Raw genomic sequence first — 19662 nt, 5'->3', positions numbered from 1 at the left:
ACAACGGATGGGCTTATTTGATGGTGAACTGATCTGCAGGCACTGTGATAGGTCAGAAGGGACAGCCAATCACTTACTCTTTGATTGTAACAAGCTCTATGTTGCTAGAATGATAACTCTTGGTAATCTGGCTAGAGGAAGATATCTTCCCGAGGATGAACTTATTGGGAAGTTACAGGCATTCATTGGACACCTTAACTTGTAAGGTCAACAAGAAAACAATTGTCTGGGGTGCGCAATAATTCCAATAATTTGATTTCGGATAAAGGGCTTCAAGGTCTTGACCTGCCCCTGTTAGATCTTTACAGCTGGTTCAACTAAACAATTTGATTCTGTAATGTTCAATAGCATTAAAAAGTTAATAGGTTTACCAACAGGGTGCAGCACTATTATTTTTTTTTATTTATGACAAACAGCTAATTTGCAACCAAAAGGTGAGTGAGCGTAGCGAACGAACTTCAACCTGGAGGCGAGTTAGCGTAGCGAACGAGCGAACCTGAAGGCAAGTGAGCGCAGCGAACGAGCTTCAACCTAAAGGTGAGCGTAGCGAACGAACTTCAACCAGGAAGTGATTGAGCCATGCGAACAAGCTCATCTTGAAGATGAACCAGCATTGACATAAAACCACATTAGGACAGGACGACATCTGTCAGGCCAGCAAGTTAGAAATGAAAAGCTTGAATGTTTAAACAAAACTATTTCTTAACAAACATGGCCATTTATTCTCTAGAAGAATTTTTCTACCTCCCTCAAGAATACTAGACATTAAGAAAACATATCCTATATAAAAAATCGTATTTTTTAATTTGTATTTTAATTTAAAATAATAGTAATCTTTGACACTATTCCAACGCTGTAATATGTACGAGACTTCACAATGAATAATGACATTGAAATTGAAATTAATGGGAATTTGACTAAATGAAACGGATGGTGCTACAAACAACATTATATACACCTCTGGAATAGATTTTTATTCATTTATTTAATCCATGTTTATCTATATTAATCCATTTATTTAATCCATCATTTATATAATTTCTAATCTTTAAATCTCACAACCTTTTTATCGCCAGAAGCTTTCTGTTGTCTAGTTTCCTTTTGTTGCTACTTCTATACTGTAATTCCAATAAATAAATAAAAATAATCCTCTCTCCTTGTTTAATATATTTTTTTTAATTTTGTATAAGGCCAAAACAATGGGGTCTGTTTTCAACCGTTACATCTCAATGAATAAAGCCATTAAGATTGAAATTATTGGGAATTTGACTTGACATACACAAATGGTGCTACAAACAACAATATAGACACCTCTGGAATAGATTTTTTATTTATTTATTTAATCCATGTTATCATTTATATCATCGCTTGACTTGAAATGTCACCGTTTTACGTCCAGAAGTTTTCTGTTGTCCAGCAGTAGCTGCCGGTTGATCTGCAGGAGTTTCCGGTTGACTAGCAGTAGCTTCCGGTTGAGCTGCAGGAGTTGCCGGTTGACCATCAGTAGCTGCTGGTTGATCTACATGAGTTCCCGGTTGATCCGAAGAATAATTTGACTCCGACGTTCTTCGACCCCGCTATAAAATACGAATTACAGGAAATAGCCCAGTCAAATGGTGTTTAAAAATGGCTCGAAGTGGAAAGTTCTGGTGTGATTGTTTTTTATGGCTTGTTGTATGTTTTTGGGGTTGCTGAACACGAATCTGATCTTTTCCAACAAAAATTATTTTGGCAAATGTGAATTAAAAAATAAATTCATAAAAAGTGTTTTGTTTCTAGTTTTTGGCTTATAACTTTTAAATTATAGGCCAGTAAAAATAGGTTTTTGCCCAGAAATAATTCCTGGAAAGCTGGGAATTATTTTAATCCTTTTGATTTATAAAGAAGTAAAAGGATTTGAAGTTTGTCCCATTTTTCCAGATGAGCTTCTGACCTGGGACCACAAAAACCTTGAAATTCATGGTTACTTTTTAGTTTTTGCTAAAACTTCAAAAAACTGTCCAGCCTACAGAAAAACAAATCATAAATGAATTGTAGAGCATAAAATTCCGCATACATTGAGTATCTAGTGATGAAAATCGAACCAATAATACGTGATTTATATATTTAAATAAAGTTATTTTATCAAGAAATTATTGAACATTGAATATTTAACATTTATATTACTTCCAGAAAATGGATTCCAAGTACATTATCATTTACAAAGCAATTGAGACAAATTACAAAATACCCCCGCCACAGCAACCCTGCAGATTAAGCGAATTTCCATTTGCCTGATTCAACTTACTCTAAAACATCCCTTTAAAAATATCGCATTTGTTCCCCATTTAAATAGCATTGGTTTATGAGTACTTAGGTTTGCTGCAACAGGGAGGGTAAAAAGCGTTTTTAAATGTTAATAGTTTGGGATAAAATGAATACATTTTCCAATTTTTATCAAAATATGTTCATAATAACAAGCAAAAAAACATACTAAATTTTTATCAAAATCGTAAGAGCCGTTTTCAAAACAATCTGATTTTTCCATTATTTTATGGAAAAAAAAAATAAATAAATATGTTTAAAATGAAAAAAAAAAATGCCTGGAGATACCTCCCTCTACCAGATGACAGGCCCAATTATTTCATATAATCTCCTTTTCCCGTATGGGAACATCAGTTTTAACATTAACAAGAATTTTAACCAGAACAAACTTATGATTCAGCAAAACCATTTGGGCGACCTGATCCCGATGAAAGAACCGGAAATATTGTATTCAAAGAATTCATCAACCACATTTTTATGGTAGTTAGCTGAATTTGCATGAAACCTCAAAGGGAACCATCAATTTTGATGGGTTTCACCTTTTATATATATATATATATATAGATATAATTTTAATACTGCGGTGTAAGCGGGTATCAAAATGGGTGAAAAACTGTTTCAGGTCTTACGATGAAACGTCCTCAATTAATTAATGGCTACATCCTGTTTAAAAATTGCACAAAACACAAAATTTTGTTTCAACGTAATTCCCCTTACAAATAAAAATACACTATAAAATATATATTTATACATACAAGTAAAGCATATTATACATCTCATAATATATTATAGTTATTTTAAGTATTGGAATAAGAATATTTCAGAATCCATTTTCTTTTTACACTTTCTTAATCTTCTGATTAAAAATTAAAAAAGCGTTTAGAAATAATTACCCGAAACAAACTCCCTGAAAATATACTCTTCATTTTATTGCCGAATGATTTGATTGATTCTCTTGCTGCTCTGACTCCGGGAGACTGAACTATCGAATTACGAAATGATTTCATTTGTTCCTTCACCACCTGTAAAAGTTGCAATGCTTGGTTAGCAAATAACAGAAGATGAACGGATAAATAACAGTAAAGGAGTAACATAGGAGAACAGTGAGGGAGTAACAGTGGGGATGTAACAGATGAGTAACAGTGAGGATGTAACAGATGAGTTACAGTGAGGATGTAACAGACGAGTAACAGTGAGGATGTAACAGATGAGTAACAGTGAGGATGTAACAGACGAGTAACAGTGGGGATGTAACAGATGAGTAACAGTGAGGATGTAACAGATTAATAACAGTGGGGATGTAACGGATGAGTAACAGTGAGGATGTAACAGATGAGTTACAGTGAGGATGTAACAGATTAGTAACAGTGGGGATGTAACGGATGAGTAACAGTGAGGATGTAACAGATGAGTAACAGTGAGGATGTAACAGATGAGTAACAGTGAGGATGTAACAGATGAGTAACAGTGAGGATGTAACAGATTAGTAACAGTGAGGATGTAACAGATTAGTAACAGTGGGGATGTAACGGATGAGTAACAGTGAGGATGTAACAGATGAGTAACAGTGAGGATGTAACAGATTAGTAACAGTGGGGATGTAACGGATGAGTAACAGTGAGGATGTAACAGATGAGTAACAGTGAGGGAGTAACAGATGAGTAACAGTGAGGATGTAACAGATTAGTAACAGTGGGGATGTAACGGATGAGTAACAGTGAGGGAGTAACAGATGAGTAACAGTGAGGATGTAACAGATGAGTAACAGTGAGGATGTAACGGATGAGTAACAGTGAGGATGTAACAGATGAGTAACAGTGAGGGAGTAACAGATGAGTAACAGTGAGGATGTAACAGATTAGTAACAGTGAGGATGTAACAGATGAGTAACAGTGAGGGAGTAACAGATGAGTAACAGTGAGGATGTAACAGATTAGTAACAGTGAGGATGTAACAGATGAGTAACAGTGAGGGAGTAACAGATGAGTAACAGTGAGGATGTAACAGATTAGTAACAGTGGGGATGTAACGGATGAGTAACAGTGAGGATGTAACAGATGAGTAACAGTGAGGGTGTAACAGATGAGTTACAGTGAGGATGTAACAGATTAGTAACAGTGGGGATGTAACAGATGAGTTACAGTGAGGATGTAACAGATTAGTAACAGTGGGGATGTAACGGATGAGTAACAGTGAGGATGTAACAGATGAGTAACAGTGAGGGTGTAGTAGATAAGTAACAGCGAGGGAGTACTAGATGGATGGAGTGGAGAGTAACAGATATGGTAACAGTGAGAGAGTAACAGACGAGTATCAGTAAGGGAATAACATTTCAGTAAATATCCCCGTTGCAACAAACCTGCAGACTAAGTGAATTTCTACCTGGCTGGATTTCTACCAAAATATTCCCTTAAAATTGTCAGCTTTTATTTCCTATTTAGATCACATTATTTAAGTAACTTAGGTTTTCTCTTACAGGAAAGGTATTATAGAGTTGTGTTTTTTTAAATGTTGCTTAAAAATGTGTTTTTAAATGTTGTTAAATGTAGCTTAGTGTGAAAAAACAAAATTGCCAAAATGTCATTAAAATATGGCCAGAAAAAGCAAACTACAATCAATTTATTCACCATAAGAATAACGTGGGAATTTCAAAATTAACAATTTTATGAATTATCTCCGTAACCGTTAGGCACAAAACAACGCTTCAACATACAAAATTATTTCTTTTTTTAATCTCTACATGATGGTTTGAAAAGAAATTGTGAAATTTTACGATTTCTGAGTCAAAATGGGAAAAACCAAATTTTATTCTATAAAACTAGCCATTAACCCACATTCTCGTAGTCTGACACACACACTGACATCATTCTGATTTTAATTGAATTTAATTGAACCACTCTTTTGGGTTCAGGGCGACCCAAAACGGATATATCCACCTAAAACTCAAACAAAAAAATTCTGCCGAAAACAATACTTTCTCCATTTAGGCATGTTATGTATAGGGGGAGAAAGTAAAAACAGGTTCCCAGAGAACTTTTTATAGAGACTAGTGCCCGCCAAATATGAGTAGTAAAAAGTCCAACAAATCAAAACTGATTTATTTCCACAATAAGTATACAAACGAGATAACAGTTTTTTTTTTTTTAAATAAACCTCAAAGACTGTAGAAGATTTAGAAAACAAGGCAATAAACTGAAAAAAATAATAAGAACAGACGAAAAGACTAGATTTAAATTTATTTGAACACCGTAATTATTTATTTATCGCGAAGTGAGCTAAGCTTCATTCTATACTCCTTCTTTTGATTTATAAATACTCCTCCTGTACGACTGAAGCGATCTACACGAAATTTGGTACGGTCATAAGAACCAACTATGTAAATGTACTTAAATCTGATATGTTACAATCGGACTTTGGGGCTCCGTATTACGAGAATTTAAGCTTTTGGAAATTCAACATAGGTTTTTTGGGTTGATTGGTCACCAATGATGGCTTTGCAAAATAATGACAAAAGAGTCGTAATATGTGTTTTTTACACGCCATCTATACAAGCACATCACACATACAGAACAACAGAAAAGAACAACCCGAGTAATGCATTGAGCACAATATACTACAAAATGAATAACCAATTAGATTACCAAATAGACACCAACCAATTAGATACGCCAAAGATTTTACATTAATCATTGTGTAAACTAGATCTAAATTTTATTTAAGGAAAATGAACCTTTCCTACGTTACGGTAAGAGTTACGGTGAGGTTAGTTCCCCTACGTAGTGTAGTAAAAACACAAACGTAGAAAATTTACCTAAACTTAAAATAGTGGTTCTTCAAAGTCTTTGAACTATGAACTTAATAACACAGTAGGTCTATAAAATGTTGACTGGAGAAAATGAAAAAAGGTCGGTCACCAAAAATACAACAAAACAGTTTTAGGAAACTATGTAAAATAAGATATCCTAATAAAAAAAGTTACTCAAACTGCTTATTTAGGTGTTAATTATAAATATATAATGTGATCCTTATTTCAGTTTCACCTCTTACTTTGCGTGTACAGTAATCACGTAAACATAAAACATATTGAGTTCAAAGAAAAACTTAATGTGGCCTACAATATACAGTATTTCTTACTGTAAACTTCATATGGTAAATTAAAGACTATACAATTTAGAAGTTCATAGAATAAATTGATTTATTCAACTGGTTCCAAAATATTTCACCAACAATGATAAATATTCGTTAAGTTTTATATTTATATTCAAGTTAGATTTGAACCAACGAATTCGAGACTGTGAACTTAGAACGTGCGCGAAATCGTGCTCTTGAATTTCTATCTGAGATCTTAAATTGAATAATGTTTCAGATTTATAATCTCATAAACTTAGTCTGAAAATACCCCGAGTATCATGTTGATCATGTTATTTAGAAACCTTGATGGGACAGAAGGCGTTTAACTATGTGGAGCGAAGCTCTACAGTCTGTATGCAACACTCAGGCTTTTGTTTTTTCACGCATGAGGTACGAATATAGTTATATTTGCTAACTATGTTCAACCGTCTGATAATTGTGCATTATTGGTATTAGAGATGTAACGAATATTCGGTTACTATTCGGTATTCGGTCTATTCGGCCAATTTTTCAGTATTCGGTATTCGGCCGAATACTAGTTAACATTCGGCCCAATACCGAATACCCATATTTAGTTATAATTATAGGCTTTGTGGAAAAAATAATACCTTAATAAATTATTTTGAAAACCAACATTTATTTTTAGAACTTTGCAAATTAATAATCAAACTTAATTAATAGTAAATTGTGATGGTGATTGTGTGAAAGTATGGTGCAATGCCACTCCCTGTCACTATTACAACAAATAGACAAGTAGTGACTTGTCTATGAGTCATAGCATGGCTAAACCTAAACATAAAAGAACTACAACTGGGGCAGAGAAGAATATTCGGCGCTTCGGCCTAAGACCTCACCGAATACTCGGTATTCGGTATTCGGCCAAAAGTACTATTCGTTACATCTCTAATTGGTATTAATCCATGGCAGGCCTCTCAGTTGACGCCTTAACCCTTTGAGCATACTGTTCAATCGCGTTCACATCGCGGATTGCAACACATGTTTTAAACTAGCGTAATCCATATGCATACTTCATCACCACGAATACTAGAATAAAACCACTTTATCACTAAAGAGACTTTTTCGATCCAAACTTATATTGGAAACAATCAATTCATGGTTACAGTTTGTTAAGTATTCACTACTCAATTCTATTTAAGTATACAATTAATATAAACATCTTGTTCTTCAATAAACAATGTTTATGTTTTATCACAGTTTAAATTACAAATTCCTTTTCATTAATATGTAATGTCATATGTTATTATATCAAACTATATTATATCAAAATTATAACTGAAAGAAAATGTCTTTATTCATATTGGCAATACTGTGAATGCAAGAAGTTTAATTAAAACTGGCAAACCTGGCGCACGTAATCGTGCGCAATCTAGACATAGGAGAAAATGATTTGTATTGCTCTTTTTTATTTGGCGTTTTCTGGTTTCTTGGTTTGTTGTTAAATGTGGAGATGGTAAAAGGCTTAATTGGTTTTGCAATTTACGTACCGGTACCGTTTTTGCAGTTTTTTGTTGTTGTGAAATTCAGTAAACGATACTCTTTTGAATCGATGATAACCTAAAAGATAAACCATGGACAAATAGAATGAATATAGACTGTCAAAGGAAGGTTCCGGCGCCCACCGCTAGGAGTGCCGTGTAGTTAGCGCATACCTTTGCAGGCGAGGAGCGCAGGAGCCGTATGCTAGCAGCAGAAGCTGTAGCGGTGTGCGCCGTAACCACACGGCACCCCTAGCGGTGGGCGCCGGAACACATGCTAACCGCAGCACTCAGCACTGCTGCCGGTCTATATTTATTCTATTTGTCTATGGATGAACCAAAGCCCTTAGTTTCCACCACCACCTTTGGCTTAAGTCTGGGACTTATTCGCCAGGCCGATTCCCCGTAAAAATTTTCTTTCTTCTTAGGCTTCGGCCACTTTGGCACTTTCAATCCTCGTCCAGACACACTAATCTCAACTTTTTCCTTAAAATTGTCCATTTCTTGTGACAAACTGCGTTCAATAATGGCCCATCTCCCAACCTTAATTGTTTGAGGTTAAATCAAAACCAACAAACTGGCATGTTGTTAATTAGGAAATTAGGGCTCGTGCTGTATTACTTACGAAAGAATGCTCATTTAAGCTCAAATGAATTAATTTAGTATATATTTCATTGTCTAATTTATTAGAAAACATTCAGTATTTAGGCTACTGCATTTTATAATCCAAACTCGAATCTTGCTTCCTTGGCCTATTGTATAACGTTATCCTGTTTGTACGTGATGAATTTATTTGATTGCATTAATGAATTATCAGCAATACAATTAGCTGTTAATTTTAATTTTAATGGGTCAAAACGTTAGTCTAAAAGGTTTATCTCGTCATCTCGAAAGTATTTAATTCTGGCCCCTAACTTGAAACCCAAAAGACACATCAATATTTATATGAAATTTCCAAATGAAACGTAAATCATCGTTACTGTACTTGTATGTCCCAACAGTTATTTTATGCGTATCCCTGTCACAGCAACATTATCTATTAATATAATTATCGACATTAACTTTACAAGACGATTCAATATTTTGATATTTACTCATGTAATTAATTAGTTTCAAAGCAACCATCACTTATAATTTGGAGACAATAATTAAATAACAACTTATTCATTAGTTGATTTGGAATTAGGAATGACGTCTCTATTTCACAGTAAATATTCTCTAAATGGCCAAGAACTTTTATAAAAGTAGGCTAGAATAAGTTTAAAGAATATTAAATATTTCAATTAAATTTTAGTAAATAGTAGTAGAATAGTAAATAGTTAAATTTTAACTATTGTCAATTCCAAGAATATGCCAGTTTGTTTGTTTTGATTTAACCTCAAAATTTGACACGTATGAAGAGATGATCGTACTACAGCCAAAAAGGTTCATATTCAAAGACATTCCAACACACCTAACCGCTTCTAGCTAAAAAATCCAACTGTACTTTTGGTTAAAAAAATATACAAGAGTTAATACAACACTTTGACTTTTAGTTTAATAATTAGTCCCTGATGCTGAACTATCGGTTAATGATGCTTTCATACAAAACGTCGGTGTTATAGAGTGTGGTTGAAAATACCCGGAACGGTGTTACATATTTTTTTTACCAATATAGATAAAGTAATGAGACTTGATATTTCAATAACATCCATAAATGTCCACTCTTTTGAGCTGTTATCACTGGCCCACGAGAAGGCAGCCAAAATCCTTAAACAGCAACATAGGTAGAGTTTGGCATCGCATTAAAGGTCTTATTTAGTAAAACACACTGCCGCAAACCCAAACTCAAACAGACAACCGAGTCGAAAATGGCAGCAATTCAAATATATTTTGAATCTGCCATTTTTAATCTTGGAACGACTGCCATATTTACCCAGCTTTTAAGCTCAAATTCGTGGCACTGTACTAACGAAGACCTTTAATTTTATAGGCAACTCGACCTATGCTGCTATTTAAGAATTTTGTCTGACTCCACATTGGGCCGTCCCACTTAAGGGGAAAAAAAATTATAATTACTTAAAAGAGTAGGTATTTATGGCTATTATTGATATACCAAGTCTCATTACTTTATCTATATTGGTAAACAAATATATTTAACCATTCCGGGTCTTTTCAACCACACTGGATAGTTACAAGATCATGGTTTGGACCGTTTCCGGTGGTGAAGGTGGTGATAGGTAGGATTAAGTTACTGTGGAAGTCTGACTTCCCTCTTTCCTCAATGCCAGTGTCACCCTCTTGTTAAGTGGTTGGAAGCGACGTAAATTATCCGAACATACCGTAGTAGACAGTGGCTCCAGGTAAGCTTATAATTTAAAGGAAATAGTAAGGGATACGCACCCTAGCCATTACGTAATGAAACTGTCTTGCTTTAGCAGCTGCTCTAGCAGCTTCTTCAGCCTTTTCAGCTGCTTCTAGCTCCCGTCGCTCCTTCCTCTTCCGCTCTCTATCCTCTCTACCTTCCTCAGTTGAATAGGTAGGGTAACCTTCGCCACTTGGATTCCACCAGCTTTTAATCTTCTTCAAATAAATTATGTCAAATTCATTATCAGGAAATACATCTCTGTCAGGATCATCAACGTAAACCACTTTCCCGTCAACCTTCACAACTTCTTCTTCACCAGTTTCTTCATTTTTTTTCTTATACACAACTTGCGGTTGGTGAAACTTTGCCCGAACCTCTATCTTCGCTTCCCTTGGATCTCCTCTTGTGGTCGAGCTATGGACCGTCAAGTAGTACGTGTTGGTATCTTTATTGTACCTAAAATAAAAGTCAAACTTTATCGACAGAAAAGAATATTTATAAAAGGATTGGGATTTTCAATTAACAAAATTTCAATTTACCACTAAAACACATTCGTTTGAAGGTTTTGGTAAATTCAGATCAAAATATTAAACTGTACTAAGTTAACAATAGCCCAAAGGACTGCTTGCTGGGATGGCAGCTCTCCTCTTGTATGTGTTATGACTTCGGACACACCAATGAGGATTTATATCTATTGTAGTTATATCCAACAAGGGACAACAACAGAATGAATCGATGAAAATGACCAATACTGTTATGACACGGTTCATAGGGCTGGCCGTGTTTTCTGGAGACCGTTCAGGAAGCAGACTAAAATCGCCCAAATTTATATTAAACAAGTGTTTAACAGTAGGCTTGCATCATTGTAGTAAGGACCTCAACGATCACATCCATTCATCCAGAATCATGTGTCATCTTAGCAAAATATCACATTTCTATGACAGTAATAAGTAGTATAGAAGGATATCTGTATGAAATTGAAAAATTGTAAAACTATAACCAGAACATATTTATTTACGCTTTCCTGCTAAGTTCCTTGCAAAATGGATTAACTTGGCAGTTTAGTTTATCAACAATCATATATTATCAACCGTCCGTTAGCACAGATCTAATCAATAAACTGAACCGGTATCTAACAGACAAACTACGTAAAGTCAAAGGTACTATTTTGAAATTTTATCAAGCTAAGTAAGCATATTAAAACTTTATAACATAAAATAAAATATTTTATTTTGCCATTCACTGGAACGACATCGGTCACTGTATTCATGACTTTGGTGTATAAAAAGACAACTTTAACATACGTAATTGATCTATTATGAAAAATTTATGATATAGGGTAAACCCTTAAATATCAACCAAAAAGTAGGTATATATAAAGTATATATATATATATAAACATATAAATAAATTATAAATTATATATATGAATTTGAACGGATGGTGTTTTTGGCCTCTAGGGACCTTAAAACGAAAAAAAATCGGTCCCGCGTCCAGGTCTTACCATGAGTACTACGGTAATAGCTTATTCCCTATATGGGAAATTCGCTAAAAGAAAAAAAGGACATGTGACATATTATTCTGTCTTAAATCAGCTGATGTAATATTTATTTATTATTGTTTGTTGTGTTTATATTAGTTTAGAGTTTTCATGGTGAGTTCTATTAAAACCAGTGTTCTGTACCAATAAATGAAATATAATTTATGAAGCTTTATCATTACCATTATCTTCAATAAGAATATAATCGCAACGCTTCAAGCTCCGGTGAATAGTAGCAGTACCTCTTCCCGCTTATCCAAGCAGTGCCCTCTGCCATTAGATAAACCCAAGCAATCCGCAGATCAAAGTGGTTAATAACTTTTACCCATATCTAGCTGAGTCATCTATCCCTTCATCCTCAAAATCTTATAACTGACTTCACACCCCTGGAAAGATCCCAGCAAACGACTGAGGCTAATCGCCTCACTATAAGTATTTTGTATGTATAAAAATATGTTACAGGAGTAAAAGCACAGCAATCCTGAATAAATATATTTGCAGGTTTACATTATTGAATTATTATAACAATTTTTAGAGAAGTGTATACAAAAGATACAGATTTTGACGTTTAATGAATTCACTTACGTTACTTTTTCGCCGATGTTGTCATCTAGCCATTGCTTAATTTTCTTTCCGTCATTTTTCGCTTGTTCTCTTATGAATTCCATCACAAGTTCTTTGAGATCATCTTTACAATCTTTGGCCCTGAAAAAAGTTATGGTTATAACTCTGTAAATACACCCGCCGCAGCGAAGCTGCAGCAATTTCCGTTTGCCTTATTCGAGTTTTACTAAAAAGTATTTCCTTAAAAATTACAGATTTATTTCCTATTTAAATAACTTCAGGTTAAACAAGTACTTACTTATGTTCCATGCTACAGGGATGGTAATAAAGTATGTTTTATGGCAAAATGTGTGGAAAGCTCAGTATAAAATAAATAAAATTGCCAAGTTTGGTCTAAGTATATCCATAAACAACCAAACTAAAATTTTTTCCTTATTCTCCATAAGAATAACATAACAATTTTAAGTTTACAATATCTTGAACTTTCTCTGTTATAAATAACCGTAAAAACACACTTCAAGATATGAAATTTTTTTAAGATCATAAAAATGGTTTGGAGAGAAGTTGGGAGGGTAAAAAATGAGAAAACCCAACTTGTACCAAATAAAACCCCCATTCCCATTGTCTGATCATGCTCATTCGAAAATGTTTTTAAATATAATGTTTTGAGACTTGACTAGGCGTGTACAAAAATGCAAAGAGTGGAAAAGTAAACGAGAAAGTAAGAGTTAATATTGGTGGGTTTGATTGATTTGCACTAGAGTGTGCAATTGTGATAGATATCTTATATATTAAAACTGGACAGGTTATTTAAAAATATTCAAGATTCTGAATCAACCACTTGACGGATTCTCATGATTTTTGTGGTGAAAGGAGGACAATTTTGCAGGGAAGGGAATGTCAATGCCATAATTTTAGTTTAGGATTTCAGTTCTTTAAAACATAATATTTAATTAAAACGACGAAACATAACCTCATTCTCCGATTTAGAGGGGTGGACAATTAAAACTCACCCTGTGTATATATATGTGAATTTGAACGGATCTTGTTTTTGACCTCTAGAGACCTAGAAAAAGTAAATCGGTCCCGGGTCCAGGTCTTACCATGAGTACTACGGTAATAGCTTATTGTACTTATTCAGTATTAAGGTAATACTCTACAGTATATGGGAAATTCGCTAATACATTATTAAAAACTAAGTAACCTTTACAAACTAAGTACCCTTTTAAAATTTGTTTAACAAAATAAAATGAGTTTTAAAAGGGGACTTAGTTTTAATAATTTTTTTATATATTAAAATAGTAGTCCTAATCGCTACAATTTTCATAATATATATTTATATAAATATATATGTGTCCGTTAGGGCGATAACTCGAACAAAGATCATCCGATTTTGATGTTTTAATAAAATATAGTAAATTGACAGTATTACACATCTACCATAGCCATAATGCTCTACCACTTCACCTAAATAATTAAAAAAATATTAAAAATTCGCATAAAATCACAAATTATTCATGACATTAAAAACATAAACATAACTGTAAACAATCCTACTTTGAAAGTTCTCATTGTGTATCACAGATTTTTGTTGCTGCTTAGTTCAAGTTAGCTGTTTACATAAATGCAAAAAAATATATAGTGCTGCACCACGTTGGAATAGTATATTTCATTACTAGGACCGAAAGTGGCATCACAGACAATGGAATAAGTATTATATTGTCTGTGGTGGCATTTTCCGACGCGCGCCCAAGTTTACCCAAATTTCACGTGCGAGGCAAAGCCGAGCAGGTGAGAGTTATTTTCACGTACGAGGCGAAGCCGAGGACGGGAATATTGGAGCAAGTGTCGGAAAAATGCTTTTGGTACGAGTTATGAACGATACTTTTCATCACGACGCAAAAATACACAGATGCAGAATAACATATCTCAGTAGCATTATTAGACCACTCTTTATCATTGAAAATACACTTCACAACTTAAATATATGGCTTCATAATTGTAATTATTTAGATAAATGTATTAATAAATACCTCGTCACTTACGTTAATTAACTTAACATTTTGTAGTTTGTACCAGTGTCGAAGCTTTCTGTATTCCTCTTCTTATCCTTCCGGTGATTTATCCGGTGAAATGTGATAAGTTAAGTTTTTTTCATCAAATTATCAATAATGTTAGACATACTTTGAGCAATTCAAAACAAGCACTATGTTAAAAACACAGCAAATCAAACTAATGCCTGTTTCTGTATGGATTTAGATTGTTAAAAAATAAAAAACAGCTGTTTCAAATCATTAAATTAAACCGTAACACTAGCGCACGTAGTGAGTAAATAGAGAACTAATCGAGAGCGAGGGAAAGTAAATTTAGAGCGAGGGAAAATCAGCTGATCGATTTTCCCTCGCCCTAAATTAGAGCTTGGGAAACAGTTACTTTCATTGAAGACAGCTGTTATCGAAAATAGTTACTTTCGGCGAAGAGTATGAAAAATCTTATACAGTTTTAATGGTTTTATATATCATAGAACCAACTTTTTAGTTGAAACAGCTGACTAAATTCTTTAATTCCCTTTAAATATTAATACTCATAAGGTTAACATGGGGAACTTCAGAGCCACTGGGGCGGAGCCCGAAAGGATTTTCGAGATAAGAATATGCCTATATGTTAATCGGGAATGTGAGCTATCATCATGCCAAATTTCAGCCCAATCCTTCCAGTGCTTTATGCGTGATTGAACTTCAAACAAACAAACACACACACAAACAAACAAACACACAAACATACAAACATTTATAAAATTAGTAAGATTTTCTACTTTTTAATGCGTTTAAAAACGTGGCATTTTGAAAAAGTATTTTTATTTATAAATTATTTTCTACTTTTTAGTCATTAATGGGTAAATCATCATAGAGTTTTACACTGCCAATGAATAACCTTCTAGCATAGTTGAGAAATTGGTTGTGCGGTTACTGTTTAAGCTAGAATTCCTAGACATTCGGATGTCAGTTGTCTCAGCCTTATCAATTGCATAAAGTTGTGAATATAATCTCTCTTCAGAATTTTAGGTGTAGTGGAATTTACTTGTAGGGAAGCTGGCTTTTATTCGGGCCTCGTTCATATATGGTCGTGTGGCTTCATTGGTAACAAATGATGCTAATGACAAAGCAATGTTGCAATTCCAGAAAGCAAATACTGTAAATAGGCTGATACGTTTATATTGACGTTTACATGGATTGTTGTTAATGAACGTATCTTATAAAGGATGATGAGATCTATTTTAAAAGGATTATGACCTTTCTGTCATGACAGTAGCTACTTAAATGGTAATTACTCTTTGTGTAATTTTTTTACAGTCAAAGTGTAGTGTTATTTTGATTATTATTTGTTGCTGTGATTTCATCAGTGTAATGCAGATTAATCTATGATTTTATTTGAAAAAAATATCTGTTTGTTGGGAAGACACGTTCTAACTTCAAAGGGAGGTACAGTATATCCGTTACAGTGTAAGTTTAATTTTCCTTCGTCACGTAGGGTCGGTTCATATCGTACTTCTGTGCCAATGAACAACCCTCTATCATATTTTTGAGAAATTGGTTGTGGGGTTACTGTTAGTTGTCTCAGCCTTATCAATTACCTTCATAAAGTTATCAATATAATCTCTCTACGGAATGTTAGGTGTAGTGGAATATACTTGAAGTGAAGTTGGCTTTTATTCTTGAACTGGTGCCTCCTCCTTTATATGGTCGCGCGGCTTCATTGGCAGCAAATAATGTAAATAACATAGCAATGTGGCATATCCAAAAAATCAAAAATACTGCAAATTGGCTGTTACGTAAATATTGACGTTTACATTTATGATTATGTAATCTAGTTTTAAAGGAATATGACCTTCCTGTCATGACAGTAGCTGCTTAAAAAACTCATTGTGTTATTTTTTACAGCCAAAATGTCGTGTTATTTTTAATAATATTATCAACCCAGTGGGCCACGGTCCGTAATATAGGCCACTGCAAATAATTTGTCAAGATAGGTACCGTTTTAGGCAAGGTTTCTGTGTTTTGATGTTATTAGACACAGCAAGAGCACAATAAACTTCTTCTGCAGATGAATTATCTGTTGGAGAAGTATGATCCAAATTATAAAATGTCACAATGCGAGTTTGAGCATTTTGTAACTATATAGGTAAGTTACAGAGATTTTTTAGGCTGCTGCTCAGTGCACTTTAAGAATGTATTTTTTTTTTGATAAATTAAATGGATTTTGTTGCAGTAAACATGCTCAACCCTTTTCGTTAGTATTATAACATTCAAAGGCTCCCTAAGAGTTCCAGTTCTTATTTGTATACCTACATAAGTTTAATATGATAAAGTATAGGCAAAAGTGGTGAAAAAGGCAGACAACAACCCGTAAAATAGATATAAGATAGTTCTATAAGAAATAATTGTAAGAGTTACTGTGATAAAAGGATTTTCCACTGATATCGTAATGGAACGATATAATGCAAAACATGACGTGATACAGACGAAAATCAATTTTAAAATCTGAAAATAGCATTGCAAATACTTCTTTTGGACAATTCAGTAACTTCCAATAAAATGTGTGTTGTTTAAATTACAATTTAAAAATGAACAGCTGTTTCAAAGTATTATCCACATGGCCAAAATGTAAACAAACCTGTGGAGGGATCTTTAAAGGCTTCTGGATCAGAGTCCTAAGGGAATTGATTTTGTTTTTCTTTCGATAAATGATCTACAGACCTTTCTTTTGACACCTCTACCAAGTTTCTACGCCCAGCCATTCTCTCAAATTAGTGGAGACAAATTTTCCAATTAAATATTAAGATTCCCCATGTTAATCTTATGGGAGAAATCCCAACTTTGATGGAAGATCCTGGCCAAACTAATAAAGATTTCAAAAATCCAAAAACACTTTGCAAAACTACAGATCAGGGCCATTTTTTTACACTTTAATCATCAAAATCGGACCAAAAATGTGGGAGGAGTTCTGTTCACAAAAATCGGCTTAGCGTATTATATATATAGATGTTAAATCTATTTTATACTAGCAGAGTACCCGTCCTTCGTACGGGGCTGGCATATAAGTATAAAATGCTTAGTGCACTTATACTCAAGCTTTGCGTTTGCAACAGGGAAGAACACAGATTGATAAAATGTGCTTCTTTAAATTTACAGTATACTACTCGTATTACACATCTACCATAGCCATATTGTTCTAGAAATTCACCTAAACAATAGAGACAAATAAATTATAAAAAATTCACAAAATATCACTAATTTTTAAGAAATCAAAAACATAATCATAACTGTAAACAATCCTACTTTGACAGTTCTCATTGAGTATCACAGTTTTTTGTTGCTGCTTAGTTCAAATTAGCTGTTTTTATAAATGCCAAAAAATAGTAGTACTGCACCCTGTTGGTAAATCTTATAACTTCTTGATGCTTTTCATATCTTAGAACCAATTTTTTTATTTGAAACAGCTGACTAAATTCTTTAATTTCCTTTAAAAATCTCATAAGGTTAACATGGGGAATTACAGAGCCACTGGGGCGAAGCCCCAAAGGATTTTTGGGATAAGAATATGCCTATATGTTAATCGGGAATGTGAGCTATCATCATGCCAAATTTGAGCCCAATCTGTCCAGTAGTTAATGCGTGATTGAACTTCAAACAAACAAACAAACTTTTAAATAAAGAAAGATAGCCTGAGGAAAAATCAAGAAAAGAACAGCCTTGATTTCTTGACCATATATAGTGATGGTACATTTATAGCTGACTCTGGTGCTTCACAACACATGTGTTTCAAAAGGGAATATTTTGATACTTACCACGGTTATTCTAAGCCTGTTTCAGTTACATTAGCTAATGGAGAAGCTATCTATGCTGAAGGAGGTGACATTCGGTTTGTTGTAAATATTGGTAAGAGTAAAATTGAAAGAAGATTTCTGCCTAGTTTTGGAATATACCATACCCCTTGCAATATCCGTTCAATTTTACTCTTACCAATATTTACAACAAACCGAATGTCACCTTCTCCTTCAGCATAGATAGCTTTTCCATTAGCTAATGTAACTGAAACAGGCTTAGAATAACCGTGGTAAGTATCAAAATATTCCCTTTTGAAACAGATGTGTTGTGAAGCACCAGAGTCAGCTATAAATGTACCATCACTATGTCCATCAGCTACAAAGCATACAAATTGACCAGATTTCTTCTTGTTCTCATTAGAAGAATCTCCACCTCTTTTGTAAGTTTCTTGCTTCCTTAAATTCTGATTCTGAGGACACTTGCTAGCGTAATGCGGCCCTTTACAAATAAAACACTTAACCTTGGAACTGCTGGCATAGTTTTTACCTGCCTTTACTTCCTTAACACAAGTTGATGATGGTTTCTTATTTATTTGTAATGCATGCCCTCCACTTGTTGAATTTTTAGAAGGTAACCTTGACTCAATAAGTCTGACCCTTTCAATCAAAAGTTCTATACTTCTATCAGCAACAGGAATGCTTTCCCACACGTTTTTAAATTCAAAGAATTCACTTGGCAATGTACTCATAATTCTGGACATTAGTACAATATCTTATGCTTTTGCAACTCTTCATTTATTTCCCTGAACATTAATTGCAAACGAGATATGTATTGAACTAATTCCTCATCCTCGGTTACTTTAGCAGAAAAGAAATTTTCCAAAGTCCTATCTAACATTTGACTTGAGGACTGTTCATACACACTTAACAATTTTTGCCAAATTTCTTTTGCTGAGTCACAAGTTGCTGTCAATTCAACATGAGCATCATCTACAGCACTTACCATCAGGACCTGGGCTAGAGAATCATCTTTCTCATATGCTCTTACTGCCTCATTGTGTGCCTGTTCTTTTCTTGATTTTTCCTCAGGGCTTAGACCAGTCACATCGTCTACAGTGATACTAGGCAAAGTTCTTTGGCCCTTTGCAATGTCTAGGACCCCATGATGCTTCAACATCAATTCCATTTGCCTCTTCCACCTACACTAGGACTGAGACCCATCATGCTTTGATATTTATACTTTCACATCCATTTTAGGTTAATTTTCAGAGTTTACACAAAATAAAACATACCTGGGCCCATAACCTTTTAAATAAAGAAAGAAAATATCTATCTATCTATATCTATATTGAGCCGTGACTATTTCCACCGGGCGAATGTCACGACTCATGATCAATGGTTCAAGTGTTTTTTTTTTATAGTAGGCTAGTTCAGTGTTTCTCACTCCACGACC

General features: G+C 34.1%; 1 protein-coding gene across 1 annotated transcript in view; it reads right to left on the bottom strand.

Moving 5' to 3' along the window:
• Positions 1–1314: 1314 nt before the first annotated feature.
• LOC129001469 (uncharacterized) overlaps positions 1315–19662 on the bottom strand; it is a 35315-nt gene continuing 16967 nt past the window's right edge. The window contains exons 4-7 of the mRNA XM_054428766.1: positions 12404–12523; positions 10314–10734; positions 3198–3326; positions 1315–1577 (exon numbers count right to left, since the gene is read on the bottom strand). Of these exons, the coding sequence (XP_054284741.1) occupies positions 1362–1577; positions 3198–3326; positions 10314–10734; positions 12404–12523 (886 nt within the window). The 3' untranslated portion in view covers positions 1315–1361. The remainder of the gene's footprint in view (positions 1578–3197; positions 3327–10313; positions 10735–12403; positions 12524–19662) is intronic.

Source organism: Macrosteles quadrilineatus, unplaced genomic scaffold, assembly GCF_028750875.1.
Source record: "Macrosteles quadrilineatus isolate MER2022 unplaced genomic scaffold, UCM_ALF_1.0 Scaffold_8__2_contigs__length_117827958, whole genome shotgun sequence".
Taxonomy (NCBI): domain Eukaryota; kingdom Metazoa; phylum Arthropoda; class Insecta; order Hemiptera; family Cicadellidae; genus Macrosteles; species Macrosteles quadrilineatus.
This window is presented reverse-complemented; position numbering and strand designations above follow the sequence as displayed.